We start from the raw sequence: 17584 nt of genomic DNA, 5'->3' as shown, positions 1-17584 counted from the left end.
CTGGCTGGGGTTTTTACCACAGACCGCCAGGCTGTTCCCTGGAGTTTGTCCATCCCTTTGTCCTGTTCTGATGGCACTCGAGGACCTGAGGCTAGACTAGTTCTTCTCAAATGCGATTTTGTACTTACTGTGGTGGTGGTCTGCTAGCTGTTTACAAGCCCTTCATATTCACAACTAAGCATTGTGTTTCTGGTATAAATTTTAAGATACGTATAAGTAAACTATTCATGGTGATTGTATTGCATATTTGGTGTGAAAGGTTTTTTTAATTACAGTTTAAATTATTTTGAGTTGCTTATGGTCCATATTAGGTCATTAGTGTTGTGAAAACTAGTTTCCTTCTGTGCTTTTTCTTCTAGTGACTGATTCTTGGGTTTATTGCAGGATAAAAGTGCTTAAGGTTATATGCATCTGTATGTCTCATAAACATACAACTCGTCTCTGGAAAAAGCTCATATAAATGTGAAGATGAATCACCAAGTATTTAATTTTTTGTGATTCAGAGTATTTTAAAATATAGTATGTAGAAAAGAATTACAGAGTGGTCTGTCTCAATAGAAATACAGAAGAGTCATTGAAAAAGTATATTAACTTATTGTGAATGAAATAACAGAAGTTCCTTGAGTGCCATTGTATTTAAGTTTCTTTTGTGAAAAATGTGGTGATAGTGACACACATACTGGGCCCCCAGGAAGCGAAAGCTGCTGCTGTTACCCTTAGTATTATTACTACTGTCATTATTTAGGGGAACTTGGAACTGAAACTAGCATGAGTCGTATTAATACCTTACCTCACTAATAACTTGTGCTTATCCTTTTTCTTTTTAGGTTCTTGGTCGGATATAAGAACCTCATATACCTACCCACAGTCTTCCTACTAAGTTCCATATTTTGGATATTTATGACTTGGTTCATACTATTTTTTCCTGATATCCTTTAAACTTGAGCTTGGGCACATATTACCTTTGAAAGATACCTTTTTAAAAATGCCATTTGGTGTTTAGATGGTAGAAAAGATAAAAGAAATGCAGCTTACATTTGCATTCATTTAGTGATGTTGGTTGAATGTTTCATGTTGAAAATCTGTTTGATGTTGGAAGTAATGTCAGCATACCATGGAAACAGGTATTTTCTACTAATAGGAGGAGAACAGTAAAATGAATCATTATTTTACTTGGGCCCATAGTAATATGTTGGATTGCTTCAAAATGTCTTCATATGGTTGTTTTAACAAGGTCAGCAGTTAGAGGTGCTTGATAGATCCTTTGGTTACCAGGGTGTTCCTGGCAGGAGGACTGGTGAGGGAAATGCTTCCTCATAACTGCTGCAGTACTAGCTGTTACCCAAAGCAGTGATTCCCAGTCCCAGCAAGAGTAAATCTGCTTTGCCACTCAAGATACATGCTTCAGAAATGAGTACTCCCACTGGTTTCTTTTCCTTATTTTATCCTATCTCCTTTTAAAAATTCTTTTGTGACCTAATGAGTGATAGCCAATGGTTTAAAACAAAAACACAGAACCCCTCCTATTAAAGGACTATGTTTATCACTTGAGGATCAGGGCCCAAGTCTTAAAACCCAAGGCTGTATGTTCTTAAGGTTGCCAAGCCCAGGACCCGGCAGTGGAGAAGGTGGTTACTTCCTAGATTACTAATTTTTAATTCCAGTCTCCCTACCTTGACCAGATTCCCTTCTTGTCGTCCAGGGACCCTCCCTTGGAAGTCATTGTTACCTTGCTTTGCTTGCAGGATATGGAAAGGAGTGTAGTAGGTAGAAAAACCCCTTTTAGCATATACCTTTAACACCTGTGTTATTTTTTTTCTGGTGATCACATTTCCAAAAAGAAAGTACAGTATCAATTGAGATGAATAAGCTCCAACAATATTTTACCATAGGAATAAATATAAAGTGAGATGGGCATGAGTTTTTAGAAGGCATAATACCTCTTACAGCCATTATATCATGCTTTCGCTATAATGTTGCTTTATCTGTAATGTTTTTCAGAATCTTTTGATCTAAATAAATAGTGCAGCATACCAGGAAGGTCAACAGGGTTTTTTTCAAAAGATTTTATTACCTCTAACTTTTGTTTCACAATTACTGTTTAGTGGTTGCTTTGAAAACACTGGACTTCTCGACCCCCAGTAAAGGCTTGGCTGGTGTTAGACATAAAATTAATGTGTAAGGAACCACGAGTGCATCTAGTCACAGCAGAGTTTATACCAACAGCACTGCAGAAACACAAGCTGCTAAGTTCTAGGGTAATGGACACAGTACAGACAGGGTGACTGGTATCTTTTGTTTGCCACCTGTCTGAGTCACCTTCTCAGTACTTCCTTCACACACAATGTCACCATCCACATGTTTAGTGCACAGTTGGCTGGTTCCAAGGCAAGATGGCACAGGGCAAAGGTGTGGGCAGAGGAAATCCTCATGGTGACCAGGAAGCGAAGAGCAAAGGGAAGGACCAAGCAGAGGGACACACTCTTCCCAATGACCCCCTCCCGCCAGACCCCACTTCTTAATGTTACATTTAGCTGTAGGACCCCTGTGATTTTGTCACCTTCCAGCAACCCCGCCTGTGAGTGCTTTGGGGGACCATCTGGCTATAAACTGGAGCACCAGCCCATGCATCAGTGGACTGAACAGTTTTTTAAATTGTGTTTTGGATTAATTTCTTAAGTTTAAGCAACTTAAATTATTACAGATTTTGCACAAGAATTGAGATTGTCTTCATATTGATTTGGTTCTGTTTCGCAGAATTAAAAATCAACAAAAATATAACTCCACTGTGGTCTAAAAACTTTAGTTGCAAAAGTTAATGTTCAGTGGAGTGTGACTGGAAACCCACGCAGGCTTTGGGAAAGTGCTGGACAGAACCTTATGATGTTGGAATGGGCAGTCTTGCTTTGGCAACCTAAGGCCGCTGGACATAGGCGACTGTGTGACATGTGAGCCAGTAGGTGGCGTCCTTTGCCAGCAGATTACAGTTTTTCCAGGCAACCGGTAAAAGCTGTTGGAACTGATGCAGGGGAACCATGTGCTGCCTGGCCTAAGTTTTTGGCCTAGGCTTTCCCTGGATTGCCGAGGCAGGATGGAATGGGGGCTTGAAGTCCCAGCGCGAGTGCCCACAGCCTCTGATCTATCTTGAGAAGAGTCCGAGTCTCCAGGGAAAGCACATAGGCTTTGGAACAACTAAATAACTGCATTTTGACTTTTTTTTTTTTTTTTACTGTTTATGTAACATTGAACAAGTTACTTCATTCCCTTAAGTGTGTTTTTCCATAAACTAGAGCTCACGGAGTGACTGCAAGCATTAAAGGACTGAAGACATTCCCCATTACATAATTGCCAGTGTGGAATTAGTATTGAACATTTTACTAGTTACTGCTGTGAATGAAATTTGCAGAAGGCTACAAGTTGAAACTAATTCTGAGAACAACTCTAGGTTGGCCCCTCAGATTAATTTCTTTTGGTGCCTTTTATATGTTCAACAAGTAGTGTATTTGGCTTTGATGAGGGGGATCAAATGAGAGAGAGCAGAACCTGACTGATGCATTTGGCACTATGAATAAAACTCAGAAAAGGCGAATCCCTGAACGTTGTGTTATGGTTCAAGATACAAGCAACTGCCCTAGTATAAGAGGGATAAACATGTGAAGTCCTGCACTTGGTTTCAGAGGATCCACTGTACGAGTGTGTGTCACAGGGAGGCACCGTATAGCTTTAGGTCAATTGTGAAAAGTACAAGCTCCCAGTGTGGCTAGTGAAAACATTAGATAGTTTTACAAGAGTCCAAGGTTCCAAGCAAAGGACCACAGTCTTAATGTCCTCTGCACCGGTCAGTGCACATAGTGTGTTCACTGTCCTGAATTCTGTTCTCGTAGAGGTAATGATGAATGGGAACATGCATGGAGGAACATGACCAGTACAGCATTGTCGGAGGAAAGGCACTGTTAGCCTGGAGAGCTGCTCACTGCCTTCCAGTCTCAAGTGTTTGGAAATCTGTCATGTGGAATGGGCACACAATAAAAATTTTATTGAACGAATACATCAAGCTTATGTAGGGTAAAACCAAAAGATTGTTGCAGTGTACATCTAAAGGATCCAGTGAAGGAAAACCATTGATTGGAGTTCTAGAAGAGCAACTTTCAGCTCTTCTAGAGCTATTGAGAGACATTTTCACTGCAAAAAAGTTAGCAGCTGTGAGACTGATCCATCTACAAATAACTATAGTCTAAGGTCTAAGTCCCATAAAATCATTCCCAGCTTCAAGAGATGGAAAGGATCCTTTCTAGAGAATCAGGTAGGATGTGAGGGGGAGGAAGAGGTTAATTCTTGAAGGTAGCTGGGACTTGGTTGAACTAGAAGTGTGACTTGAGGAGCATGAGGAAGTGGAGAGCATTTGTGTCAGTGAAGGAGCTAAGCAAGGGCCCGAAAACAAGGAGTATGTTTTTCTTTTATTGCAACAGAGTAAAGTTTACTTAAGTTGAAAGATGCTCAGTGGGCAGTGATCTACTGGGATTTGTTTTATAAACTGTTCTCTTGGAACCCCCAAATTCAGTGAGCTTGCTAGCCAGGATCACCATGTATTTTTGAGACTATGTCATGTACATTGATCAGGACTTTATGGAAAAAATGACATGTGATTGTTCAACAAATGATCTTACCTTGTGTATCCTTTAATAGTGTTCTTCCTATTCACTCTAAGTAAACTTTGTTTTGTAAAGTTCAGTTTCACCCATCTCTGGCCCCTATGTTTTTTTGTAAAGCTGAGCTCACATCAGATGAACTATGATAAACTAAGCCACCAGCATAGGATGTTCGTATCTGAACCAGCTGGGTGTGCACTCATCTCTGTGGGGTAGAGCAGTACTTCTCAAGCTTGTAGATGCAACCTCCTCCCTGCCCCCACCTTGTTAGAATCCATAGTCTCCTTGTAGGATCTGGGGTGAGGCCTCAAGTTCAGCTTTTCTAACAGGCTGTCCTCACAGGTGCTTGGGCCACACTTTGAATAGCAGGGGCTTAGGATCTGTTTCATAGCTTCCTTTTCCACTTTGCAGTTCGACACAAGATTGCTGGGCAACACCTTTTAAAGCACGTACAGTTACTGTGCCAATAATAATTTAAATTGGGCAAGGACTGCTGGTTTACTACTGGTTTTTTTTTTTTTTCAATTGCTCTCTCATTTGTCTTTACCTGAAGCAGAATTTTACTCTTTACACAAAGAATTCTTACCACTTTAAAAACATTTCAAAGCATTATAACATTTATTCTTAAAACACTTGACCTTAATTTATTTGTAATATTTGTCTTTCCTTCAAAGAAGGTGCTTTGTAATCATTTTGCAAAGGACAGTTTCTTAAAATAACAGCCTGAAACAATCACAACAATTATTGAACTTAACAGTAGCAGCTTTTGTCTACTCTTTAGTGAAATGTTTTTAATTGAAATCTGAATCAAGTAGTCTGTTTCCTTGAAGAATTTCGTTAAAATGATCAGAGAATGTTTTTCCGGATGCCCACAAAAGACTGACAGTTACACCATTAGGGGTACATTTATTTTGCTGGATGCTTTTCAGTGGTTGGGATGTTCTTCATAAATTGCAGCCACTCTTAATTAACATCTAATGCGAGTGCCAACTAATAGGAAAGCATTAGTTATTAGTCAACTCCAAGCAAATTTCCAAAGGATTAGAGCAAACGGTGGGGCCTCTTTTGTCAGGGGCTTCCTTAGGTTCATGTACATAGAGCAGTGATGACCCCGTAAGGCAGAGCGCTTGTGTCCTTCTTCATGGAAGTCTAACAGATTCCTTAACCCGAATGTCACATACTGCAGGCACCCCTGTCTATTTCGTTTTCCTTTTCTGCATAGTAGCCTTTCTCTACTTCTTCTACAAGACTTGGGCAACTGATCCCGGCTTCATTAAGGCATCTGAAGAAGAAAGGAAAGTGGTGAGTTTTTTGGGTAGTTTTGTTTTTGTTTTTGGTGTGTTTATAAATCAGAATATAAATTTCAAAAAGTCATAGCTATCTTGGCTTTTATCACGGCCACATCTCTAGTGCAGGCCATCACAAGTTAAGGTGATTGACTCAGCAAAACTGAGATTTCTGCTGCTATTTTATATATATATATATATATATATATATATATATATACAGTTTTAAACTTTTCTATAAAGTAATTAGTTTTAAATTTTTCTATAAAGTAATTATCCCACATGGACTTTCAGATTTGATGTATGGTTTCCTCTTGCCTTGTACGATATTGAGATAAGAGTTATTTAGCTATAATTCCCCCTTAGTACATTGTCCAACGGGCAGGGACCAACGGGAATCCTTCTCCTTACTGACTGAGGAAATACTCCTGTTCTTCCAATATGAAGTTGTCACATGATGTGGAATACTTTCCATTTGTTCAGAATGTTTAGAAACTAGAGAGAGTGTTGTCTTTTGTTACCTAAAGCCAGTGTTCCTGCAAAGCTTGGCACTTGGCCCTTGGAACTTGTAACCAAAGGTTTTGATGGATACTGATTTTTTTCCTGTTTCCCATGAGTGCATATATGCACATACTTATTTTTCCCTCATAGATTATAATTGGGAGATGTTTTCCACTCATGAGGAAAAGGTGATGAGGGAGGTGCTGGAGAAGGTAGTTTTTATGCAGTCTCCTTTATTGGCTATTGACTGAAAATGCAACTTTGGAAAGTCACATCATTTCAAGCACAGAATGACTTAGTGGCGAGTATTCCAAATTGCTGTTCTAGCTACTTAAGTTAGCAGCAAGAACTCTGAGTACATATATACGCATGCATAATCCATTCCCCAGTAAAACGCAATCATAAGGTCACACTTCATATCTTTCAGAATATCGTCACCCTTGCAGAAACTGGCTGTCTGGACTTCAGAACATTTTGTACATCATGTCTTGTGAGTATTTTCTGTGTAATTTTTTGTTTTTCATAGGAAAAGCATGTTCTTGATAACATCACTCATGTAAGCATTTGTCAAATAGTCATGGTCTATTTATGCACTTTTTTGTTTCAACCAATTCTAATTTCTTATTACTGTCAGAACAATTTCCTGCCTTGAATACATGGGAGAATGTTAACAATCTTATGAAGATGCCTCTGGTAAAATCTCCATGAATTCTCCACAGTGTGTTTTGTTTGCTTTTCTCTTGCTATGAATTGTACATTAGAGCTGACTTCAAATCAGAGGCTTGTAATGAATGACCTAGAAACCACTTAGTGAAACCTCCCATTTGGTAATTGAGGGATCAGAGCTTAGAGGGAGGAAGTAAATTTTCCCAGGTTATTGTCGGAGCCAGAAATGAACTGGGGCTTCATTTTCCTTAGCCCAGTGCTCCCTCTGCTTTGTGATTCTGCCTTAGTTCCCCTTAGCCAGGTGAGTAGGCTCTGAAATTCACATCCCTCTCGGTGGTGGTTTAATCAGAGAACACATCCAGAGTGAATTCTAATGATACATCTCAGAGCCTCCATGTGGAAGATGATCTGTTTAGTGTTGTGTGTGCTGGTGTCTTTATTATGCAGCATTGAAATCTTGCTTATGATTTATTGCTTTGAGACACAATGATTTGCTTAGCTCTGTCTTAATCATCTCCTTAGATAAGAAAGCCATTAAGGTCACTCCATTGCCATGTATGCAACACTTGTGTGGCTCGATATGACCAGCACTGCGTGTGGACTGGACGGTGCATAGGTGAGAAATTTAATTTTTCTGTCCCCACTCGGAGGTTCAGTATATGTTCAGTTATGTGTGGTTCGTGGAAAGCAGGGGGTATCCAGAAGCTGCATTGATTCTGTTCCTTGTTTGAGAATCATACATTTCGCGAAAGACTTGGAAAACTGTTAAAGTTAACAATGACAATTTTTGTCCTTTGTGTAGTATTTTGGACTTTATAAAACACTTTTAACTCGATCATCAGAGCCCACCTGTGAGATGGGTGCTGTTACCTCCTTGTTAGAGCTGCAAAGGTGTGAAAGGTAACATTTTTTGCCTAAGGTCACTGCAACAGTGTCCATCTTCCCCTCCCTATGTGTTCTCTCCATGCGTCCTGACCTGTCTGTGGCCTTTCCCACTTGCTGCCCTCAAGTTCAGGCAGGAGCTGGAAGCAGAGCTGCAAAGATCTGAGAATTCCTCCTAACCCATCACAGTAAAAGCCAGAGATGTGGTGGGAGGGACTTCAGAGAAACTGTGGCCCTGAGTCCCTCGAGGACAGGAAATGCTTCTGCAGTCCTCACTGACAGGACGCTGCCTTACGTAACTCAGGCAGGTCTCCCTGTGCATTCCGATGTGCTGTCTTCCTGGAGAAAGGCGATCAGGGGATTCCTGGAGTGCCAAGCTTTTTGAACCCCATCCCACCATGATGGTTAGATGGCATCGTGCGAGGCATTGAATGATGAGAAAACAACAGCAGTGAGCCCGTACATTTTTATCATACTACATTTTATTTTGTTTTGGTACCGGGGATCAAATTCATGAACTTGCGCTTACTGGGCAAGCCCTTGAGCCACTGAGCTAAATCTTTGGTCTTATCACATTGCATTTAACAGTGTCATCACGTGCATTATCCTGTTTGGTTGCTACAGGGCTATGAAGTTGAAGAGATATAAGTAAGAATGCGACTCAAAGAAATTAAACATCTTAACCTATAGTGACATAGCTGATAACCCATAATAAGCCAAATAATCTATAATAAACCTAAGTCTCCAGTTCCACGGGGTGCTGCTCCTTCTCTTGAGCTTTGCTGCTTCAAGGGAAGATGGAACCATGGTGTGATACCTGGGGAGCACGTGTCATTAGCAATCAAATGCTTCCATCTCCACCATCAAGAAGGCCCAAACGCAGCACATACAAAAAAGGCCCTGGTTGCCTGACTCTTTCTTCCCTTCCGCAGACCTTTCCCATGCCATCGGTTTCTCCCCTGTACTCTGCCCAGCTTCCTGCATTTGTATTTGTGTGTGTGTGTGTGTGTGTGTGTGTGTGTGTGTTGTGTGTTGCCGCTCCTTGAATTCATTCCCTGTGTTGGTTTAATCCAGTCTGTCCTTGACGTTCAGAGGATGAGCTCACATGTGTGTTCCGTCAGGGAAGAGAGAGACAGCGTGATTATCCATACTCCTGCCCGTCGCGCCCAGCGCAGTGTAGCCCAACCTGCATTTGCTTAGTTAACTGTTTTCCATTCTAACAAAATATCTTCTTTTAGTAAGTAGGGAATAAATATTAGTTAACATGGGTGATTGACCGCAATATAACAAATATCTGATATGGATTTGATATCATTGTAAAACCAAACAATAACCTTTTTTCTGTTTTACTGTGATGAATGCTTTTGACAAGAAAGTAGTTCATAAGCTCTTATTCAGAAGGACATTATAAGAAAAAGAAAGTATTAAATATGTTTTCTTTTGTTTTAGGATTTGGGAACCATCACTATTACATATTCTTCCTGTTTTTCCTGTCGGTAATATGCGGCTGGATTATGTGTGGATCTTTCACCTGTAAGTATGGATTTTTCTTGCAAGCTCGTGTACCCACTCCTAAGTCTAGTTTTCCTTGTAAGCCCTTCCATCCTGACCAGGCAGCTATAAACCATACCCCTAGTGAAAACAAGATTATTTTCTAAGATTCCCTCAACAATGAGAGGCTTCAAGAAATACTAGAAGCTGTTCTTAGTACTTCAGAAGAAAACCTTGATAAATTCCAGGAGTGGTCAAAAGTAGAAAGCCATTTAGGACAAGTATAGATTTGTCCTCCAGTGAAAAGCAGAAGCTAACTACTCAAGTAAAAACCAGAGGGGATAAGTAATTAGAACAAAAAAAGGAGAGGTCAAAGGTGGAGAGGCTGATGGATGGCAGTCACAGTAAATCAAGGCGCAAAGCTCTGCTAGCACATTCCGCTTGATTAGTATCAAGTTGAATCCCAGACCTAATGGGAAAACTGTAACAGTTGAGAGGTTGGAAATGATAACTCAGGAGAAAACATCAGATCACTTATTCGCTAGCCTTGAAAAAGGAAAATAACTTTCACTAGCAATTTAAAAGGTATCTAGGGGTGTTGGTAGGGAATGATTGCCCGCTGCACCGAGGTGATCCACTAGGACAGGGTTTAAGGTAAGAAGGATTGGGGTTAGCTCGTAAGAACTGCAGGACTACACCTCTCAGATCTTGGAATGTTACCTTTCTGGAAAAACTTATAGTGCCAGTAGTTTGTTTATTTCTTTGGACTTTAACTTTTTGTTAAAATCTCCACCTCTAATCTATTTCCATTAACCCTAAACTGAAGCCTGCAAAAAGATAATTACAACAGGTTTTTCCCTATATATTTTTTTGCCTCCAAGAAAACCAATCTCTAGCACTCCCAAGCACTCAGGCTGTTTCCCTGTCCCAACTCTGTGCCCCTGAATCCCTGCATCCCAGCACCCCAGCTTTCTTTAGTTTACATGTAATTCTTAGGAGAGAATTCATCCTGTGCTTGTCCCCAGCCTCCCCGCGCCCTTCCCTGGAAATAACCAGTGTTGCAAATTTTATTTTGTTCACGGTGTCCTGCATAGGTTTTAGTGTCTCTATGAAATGGGTTATTTTTGCCCCGACATAAACATGGCAAGGGCTTTTCCCCTTGTCAGAAGGGTCCCACCTGACACGTTGGGTATCTGAGCTCTAGGTCATGCTTTATAGTTAAATGTCTGTCACCATCAATCAGAAGGTTAAGATTCCTGAGCTCAGGTCTTGTCAAAGGCCACCAGGAACCATAAAGACTAGAGTTCTTAAATCTTAGATTGCATCTTACAGCGTAAGAAATAAAAAACCTTTGGCTATGCTTCTGGGAGAGCTGCTCTTCTAAGGCCTGACAATAAAGCATAGTCTTAGGGAAACCTCTCAGAGTTGACCGGTGGACCAGTCTTGTCTCTTGTACTTGATCCTGGGGGAAAGGAGCCAGGTTTTACACCACTCTTGCCTCTCTTCATCCCTCTCCTCTCTAAAATAGTCTGTCCTGTTTGGTATCTGTTTCCATCATAAGACTATTGATAAGAACAGCCACAATTTTCCATCTCATTCCACCTTTCTGAGCTCATTTTTACTGGGTTTTTCCTCTTCTGTCTTTGAACCAGTTTTCCTACTCCGTTTGATTTCTGAAGAGCAGTCCCACCTCACCCTGACTTACAGCTCTGTATTCTAGCTCAGCATTCTTTATTTTTTTTTTCTTTTCTTTTTTTTTTTTTTTTTATCGGTACAGGGGATTGAACTCACGACCACCTGCTTGCAAGGCAGTTACTTAATCCCCAGCCTCAGCATTCTTTATTTATATTCTATAATTTTTATTTCAAAACAAAAACTGGCATCCTGTTTCCTGTCGTTATTTCACAGATGGGAAGCATGAATGTGTGTGCCATTTCTGTCCCGAGGCCTCTGTCATTCCTCCGCCTTGGTTTCACATCGGCTCCCTTACCTGCAGGCTTCTGGGGTACCCCCTCCTTCTCACTGATCGAAAAGCAGCTACTTCTGCTACACCATCCATTTCCTTTCTTGTGAGGTCTGTTTTCAGGACAGCAAGCGAATCAGAAGATGTCAGCTTCCTGCAGGTCACAGAGAGAATGGTGTTAGATCACTATCAGGAAGAACTGTGTGCCTGCCAGAGCAGTTACAAAAAAAAGATGAAAACAGTTTTCTTCACTTGGAACATTAACCACCAAAAGCCTGATAAGAATGTATGAGACAAATTTTATTATTATATCGCAAGACAGAATGTGGATGGATGGCCCCTGCATTCTTCTCTTTGATATGGAATCTGAAATCTCTATTTCAAGCTGAATTTCAGTTTCTGGTCATACTGTGTTATCAAAGGAATCCCCAGAGGGGAGCAGTAGAAATCCATAAATTGAAAGAAACTGGGTAGTCTTTCCCACTCGACAGCTGTATTCTCCACCTGCTGCTAGAAATTATATTCTTTTTTCCTGACATCATGTGCATTGGATGCATCTTTCTGTGCTGTCCTAATGGGAATATAATTTGCCTTCACTTGTTACCTTGATTGTTCCTCTGTGGTGATTGCTCTTAAAATGATTCTGGCATACATTCATGGACCAAATGAGACTCACAAAGAAGAAAAGCAACATAGGCATTTAGGATTAAAATGGACTGACATAAAATAAGAATTTCAAGGTAAAATAAAAAAATAAAAATGGACCGACAGTGGCAGAATTGTGAACTTTCCAACTCTGAGGTGCTGCCTTGGGGAAATGTTTGGAACTACTAATGAGATTGTCGGATAAGTAGCTTTATGAAACCTCAAGGTGCAAACCTACAGAGTTCTCATTTCAGTAGCAAGTTTCTGAATGTACAGTCATCCTGCCAGTAAAGGTCATAGCGTAGGAGATCTGTCCTACTGTTTCTGCTGCTTCTGACCCGCAGCTCCAGCTGCGTGGGTTAATGGGTCAGCACGAACCCCTGAGAAGACCTCTCTTAATTGGCATCTGGTGCTCTCAGGGAGAAACTGAGCTGGGACCACATAAATCTTGCTCTCTATTGTTTTCCTGGATATGTGTGTCTCCGAAAGTCCCCGCCTCTGGCCTCCCCTAAGGGTTAGTTACAGTGCCAGTGCAGGGGTGCACCTGTGCCTGGCCCGCTGTGTGCTGTCAGGCTGAGTTCTGTGGTGTCCCACATTTGTGCCCACAGCAGTCGCCTGTTCCTCTGAACCTGTAATAGAAGTTTATATTCAGCCCTATAGGAGACCTGTAACTTGATGTAATATGAACAAGATGGATGATTTCTAGGACAGATATTTCATTAAATGTAATCATTCTTGCAGAAAGAAAATACTCATTTGGGAAGGAGAACAACAAAGTGAGGAAAGGAAAAAAATGAGAAAAAAATGGAAACAAAGCTTTTGTAAATAAAGAGAAGAAGGGTTGAATGGAGGGTACGGGAGAGGGGGAAGAACTGAGATATATATGTACAGGTACAAAGTCCCTGTGATGAAAGTGACCATTATGTATATTTTAAATGTACCAATAAACTTAATAAATATCATTCTCAATTGCCATACCTCTCAGTTCTGGCCAGTGCACCATAGGCAAGACGTGCTGGTTTTAGTGAAAGTTGTATGGTTTTCTGCTTTTATTCCTGCGCTGTCAGCTGCTGGCCTGGTGTCACCATGCCCTCCCAGACTCCGAGGCACCGCAGTCTCATATCTATAACTGAGCCATGCCTGAAAGATAAACCCCTAATGCTAGATTCCTGCTCTGGGTTTTGTTTTGTTTTTTGTTTGTCTTTGATAGAGGGACCAAACGCAGGGCCACACAAACCTGCTTAACACTCATCCTGCCACCAAGCTGCCCCTCCAGTCCCTGCGGTTGGATTCTCTCCGAGCCTTCTTGTCTTGCTTTCCTTTCTCCCTAATAAATCCATGCTGCTTCTATCCTGGAGAAGGATCACTAGTTTCTCCAACAATTTTCTTTTCTGTAAATTCACAGATTGGTCGAATCATTGCGCCACAACATTCAAGGAAGACGGCTTATGGACCTACCTCAATCAGATTGTGGCCTGCTCCCCTTGGGTTTTATACATCTTCATGCTGGCAGCTTTTCATTTCTCGTGGTCAACGTTTTTATTAATGAATCAACTCTTTCAGGTATTTATTTCTCATAATACCTTTGAGTAGAGTTTCCAACAGCCCATAGTAACAAATCAGAAGACTTAGATTCCAGTTCTGCCTCTGTTAGTTCCTCTGTGAGTGCACACACGTCACTCAGCTGCTCTTGAATTCAGGTCCCTTGCCTATAGAGCAGAGAGTGACCCAATCTGACTTCATTGTTTTACAGATACAGGAACAGAGGTGAATTGAGTTGTTCAGGGTTATCCAGTCAGTGGCAAAGTCAGAACTGGAAGCCTAGACCCTCTTATGGCTCCTCACGCAGTCAGATCTTATGTGCATGAAAGCACGGTGCGAACTGTGAAACACCGTATAAACGCGAGTGAAGTGGTTATTTTCCCTGGGTCTGTCCATTTCCTAGCTGTTGCAGTGGTTAGGTCAATGGAAGTGGGAAGAGGTAAAAGCTACACCGCTGACCAGTGGGTACAGTAGTTACATTTCAAAGACAGTCATGGCCATTGGAAAGTGCACACGCCAGGGCAGGAGCCACCATCAGCTTCTTAGGATGCTTCTGCCCATCCCTGCTGCCTGCCTCCCTCTGTAAGCCTGACCTAATTAACATTGCTGATGTGATCTGCAGCATAGAACAGGCAGCCAACTGGTTCAGTCTGAACCAGTTACGCAGGACCTCAGATAATTGTGTTTTTACTCAACTGAAGCAAAACAAACGCATTTGTGTGGTGAAGTAACCAATTATAACATCATATTGGTTAAAATGAAGGAAGAAGGGAGGTGAAGGAAGAAAGAAAAAAGGACAAGGGAGAAGACGAAAGCGGCCGGGAAAGATAGAGGGGAAAAAACAAATCCCAAGGACCAGGCATAGTGGTGTACACAATCCTCAGCTCTTTGAGAAACTGAGGCAGGAGGATTATAAATTCAAGACCAGGCTGGGCCACCTGGTCAGACCCTGTCTGCAAATGAAAAATGAAAGGGCTGGAGCTCCAGCTCAGGGGCACAGCATCCATGAGTTCGAGCTCAAAGAAGGAAAGAAGGAAGGAAGAGGGAGAAAGAGAAAAGGAGAAAGAAAGAAAAAAAGAGGAAAGGAAGGAAGAAAAGAATGCCAAGGAAAGGAGTGAATACTCCGACTCAAATGAGGTGTCTGGGCATTCATCTGAATCTACCCTTCTTCCTTAACTGTTAGGTAAATGGGTAGTATCATCAGTGATTATTAGTATGAATGATTTCAGTTGTAATCCCTAATATTTACATATGGTTTAGATTTTCCAAGCACTTAGCCAACTATTTTCTCACAAGCATTTGAGGTAAGACTTTATCAAAGGAATAGCTCAGGTTTGTGCATGAAAAACTAAACCAAGAGATGTTTATCACCTTGCTTCTGGCTCTAGGCCTAGGAAGAGGTGGACTTAGGGTAGAACCTAAGATTTGAAGCATCAGTTCTAATTCTCTTTCTTATTTTTTGGATTCTTAGGACAAGTACAGGGTATATGAGGTTTTGACACCATGAATTTTTAAGAGAAAAGTTAATATGTTTTTATATACTTTCTAAGGATGAAAAATGGACTTAAATTTCAGATAATTTTCAAAAACAGGAATTTAGAGCAGAGCTATTTTCCTAATGAGCACAGCAGTCCAGTTCTTTGAAAACGTTCATTTTCTGAGTGCTCTAGCTGGGTGTGGTTTTGACGGCGTTGGGTCAAGCAGAGCACATGGACTGCTGGTCAGGAGCAAGACCAGTGCCCTCGCACTGACCCATGCCACTCCCAGCTCTGCCACTGTCTCGACCACGCGGCTGTGGAGCAGTCAGGTCACCTCTCCGACGCCTCAGTGCTGGGAATGTTAAGTTTATTATCGCAGCCCTGAGCCGCACAGAGAGTGGTGTGCTCAATTCCATGTTCCAGATAAGGAAGTTGCCATTTGAGTTGTTTGAGGATGAAATGAGATAACTAAATAGTTGCAGGTTTTAAGGATTGGGGAGTTTTTGCATCACTTTAATTCTTCTCCAAATTTATGAATTTAAATGTTCTTCATGTCAGTTTGTAAACTTTTTCTTGGGTACCTTTTCAAAGAGCTGCTAAGAACATACAGAACACACAGTGCAATTGAGATAGTTGCCCTGATACTGACTTTAGATTACTTACCCAAAAATCATATATTCAGTGTGTTAAAAATCTAAACACAGGGGCTGGAGGTTTAGCTCAGCGGCATAAGCACCTGCCTTGGAAGCAGGCAGTCGTGAGTTCGATCCCCGGTACCGATAAAAACGAAAAAGCCAAAAAAAAAAAAAAAAAAAAAAAAAATCTAAACACACCCATAAGCCTTTGCTGGAATTACACAGCAGTTATTTCACAATTTAAGTCAATTCACAGTGCTTTCTTGAAAGTTTAATAAAAATGAGATGATTTTAAAAAGAAGGCCTCTTTCCTGTACACAAATAACAAACTCACTGAGAGAGAGATTAGGGAAACAGCACCTTTCACAATAACATCCCAAAAAGTTAAATACCTAGGAACCAATCTAACAAAGGAAGTAAAATACCTCTACATTGAAAACTACACTACTCTGAAAAAGGAGACTGCAGAAGATTTTGGAAAATGAGAAGATATCCCCTGCTTTTGGGTTGGAAGAACCAGTATAGTGAAAAAGGCCCTACTTCCAAAACTGTTACCCAGATTTAATGCAGTTCCAATCAAAATTCCAATAGCATATCTCAACAGAATTAAAAAAACATCATACCACAGTGACATATGTGCATCTTTGTTTATAAGCAACACAATTTGTAACAGCTAGATCTTTGGATCATCCCAGATGCCCATCAACTAAGGAATGGATTAAAAATGTGGCCTTTTTATATAGTGCAGTACTACTCAGCCATAATGAAGTATAAACTGGAGACTTCTATAGATAGATGGATGCAACTTAAGATCGTACTCAAAAGTAAAATAAATCAGCTGCACACGTGTAGACACTGTATTGTCTCCATAGTATGAGAAACTGAAAGAGTAAGTAAAATCCAAAACATATAATAGGTATTGTAAAATGGGAAGGAGCTTCAAAAGTAAAGAGAAACTGGGATGGGGGAAAGGAGAAAAGAAGGAAAGGAAAAGCAAAAAAAATATGTGTATATATATATATATATATACACACACACACACACACATATGCACAAAAGATAGCTAAGATAGTTATACTGCTAACTTCTCTTAGTTCATTAAAAAGAAAGCTTTCTGCTAATATTATTTCAACAATTAAATGCTGGTATCTTGTAATGTGATAAATTAAAGTTAACAAAATGTAATATATTAACCATTGTTACCCTTTCATTATCTCATTTTGAAATTTTGTTTATTTTTTTGTCTTTAAAATAACATTTAAAAAAAGAAAAGGCCTCACTGCTAAGTTTGCATGGTAGCAAACCCAGGACACAGTTTAAGACCACCAAATCTTCATGTGTACTGTGTGGTCCTTGGCCCGGAGGCCAGGCAGGTGATTGAGGTAGTGCTAAATGTTTGCCCAAGCCCTGCGGTAGACCTTTCACTGCGAGAGCCACAGGGCAGTGTGCTCATGTACCTTCCATTCCTCTATTCCAGATTGCTTTTCTGGGCCTGACCTCCCATGAGAGAATCAGCCTGCTGAAGCAGAGCAGGCAGATGAAGCAGACCTTGTCCCTCAGGAAGACACCGTACAAGTAAGTGAGACCTTTTCTGGCCACTCAAGACCAGAAGATTCCCCAGCCAGTGACTTCTGACCTGGTGCCCCACTCTACTGTCCTGGGCCCACGCCGCTATTCTCTAATTTGCTATTTGGTGGAGCTGAGCCCTTCTATTTTGGAAGCCTCGGTGGCAGGGCTGGGGTGGTGAGGTCACAGTCCCAGGGTGGTAAGGAATTTAGTCTGTTGGACCCAGCACAAGGAGGAGGTGTCTGAAGTTTTGCCAGGATGGGGAATCTGCAGTCAGGCC

The 17584-nt window shown here is 41.0% G+C and overlaps 1 protein-coding gene across 3 annotated transcripts in view; it reads left to right on the top strand.

Moving 5' to 3' along the window:
- Zdhhc13 (zinc finger DHHC-type palmitoyltransferase 13) overlaps nucleotides 1–17584 on the top strand; it is a 44699-nt gene that overhangs the window by 24209 nt on the left and 2906 nt on the right. For all 3 annotated transcript variants that reach the window (XM_063256810.1, XM_063256812.1, XM_063256811.1), the window contains 7 exons: nucleotides 828–931; nucleotides 5830–5951; nucleotides 6864–6926; nucleotides 7625–7718; nucleotides 9434–9517; nucleotides 13489–13646; nucleotides 17216–17313. In XM_063256810.1, coding sequence (XP_063112880.1) covers nucleotides 828–931; nucleotides 5830–5951; nucleotides 6864–6926; nucleotides 7625–7718; nucleotides 9434–9517; nucleotides 13489–13646; nucleotides 17216–17313 — 723 coding nt within the window. The remainder of the gene's footprint in view (nucleotides 1–827; nucleotides 932–5829; nucleotides 5952–6863; nucleotides 6927–7624; nucleotides 7719–9433; nucleotides 9518–13488; nucleotides 13647–17215; nucleotides 17314–17584) is intronic.

Source organism: Cavia porcellus, unplaced genomic scaffold (assembly GCF_034190915.1).
Source record: "Cavia porcellus strain 051 isolate PalLab524CR breed Dunkin Hartley unplaced genomic scaffold, mCavPor4.1 scaffold_9, whole genome shotgun sequence".
NCBI lineage: Eukaryota > Metazoa > Chordata > Mammalia > Rodentia > Caviidae > Cavia > Cavia porcellus.
Note: the sequence above shows the minus strand (reverse complement) of the source record. Positions and strands in the feature narration are given on the sequence as shown.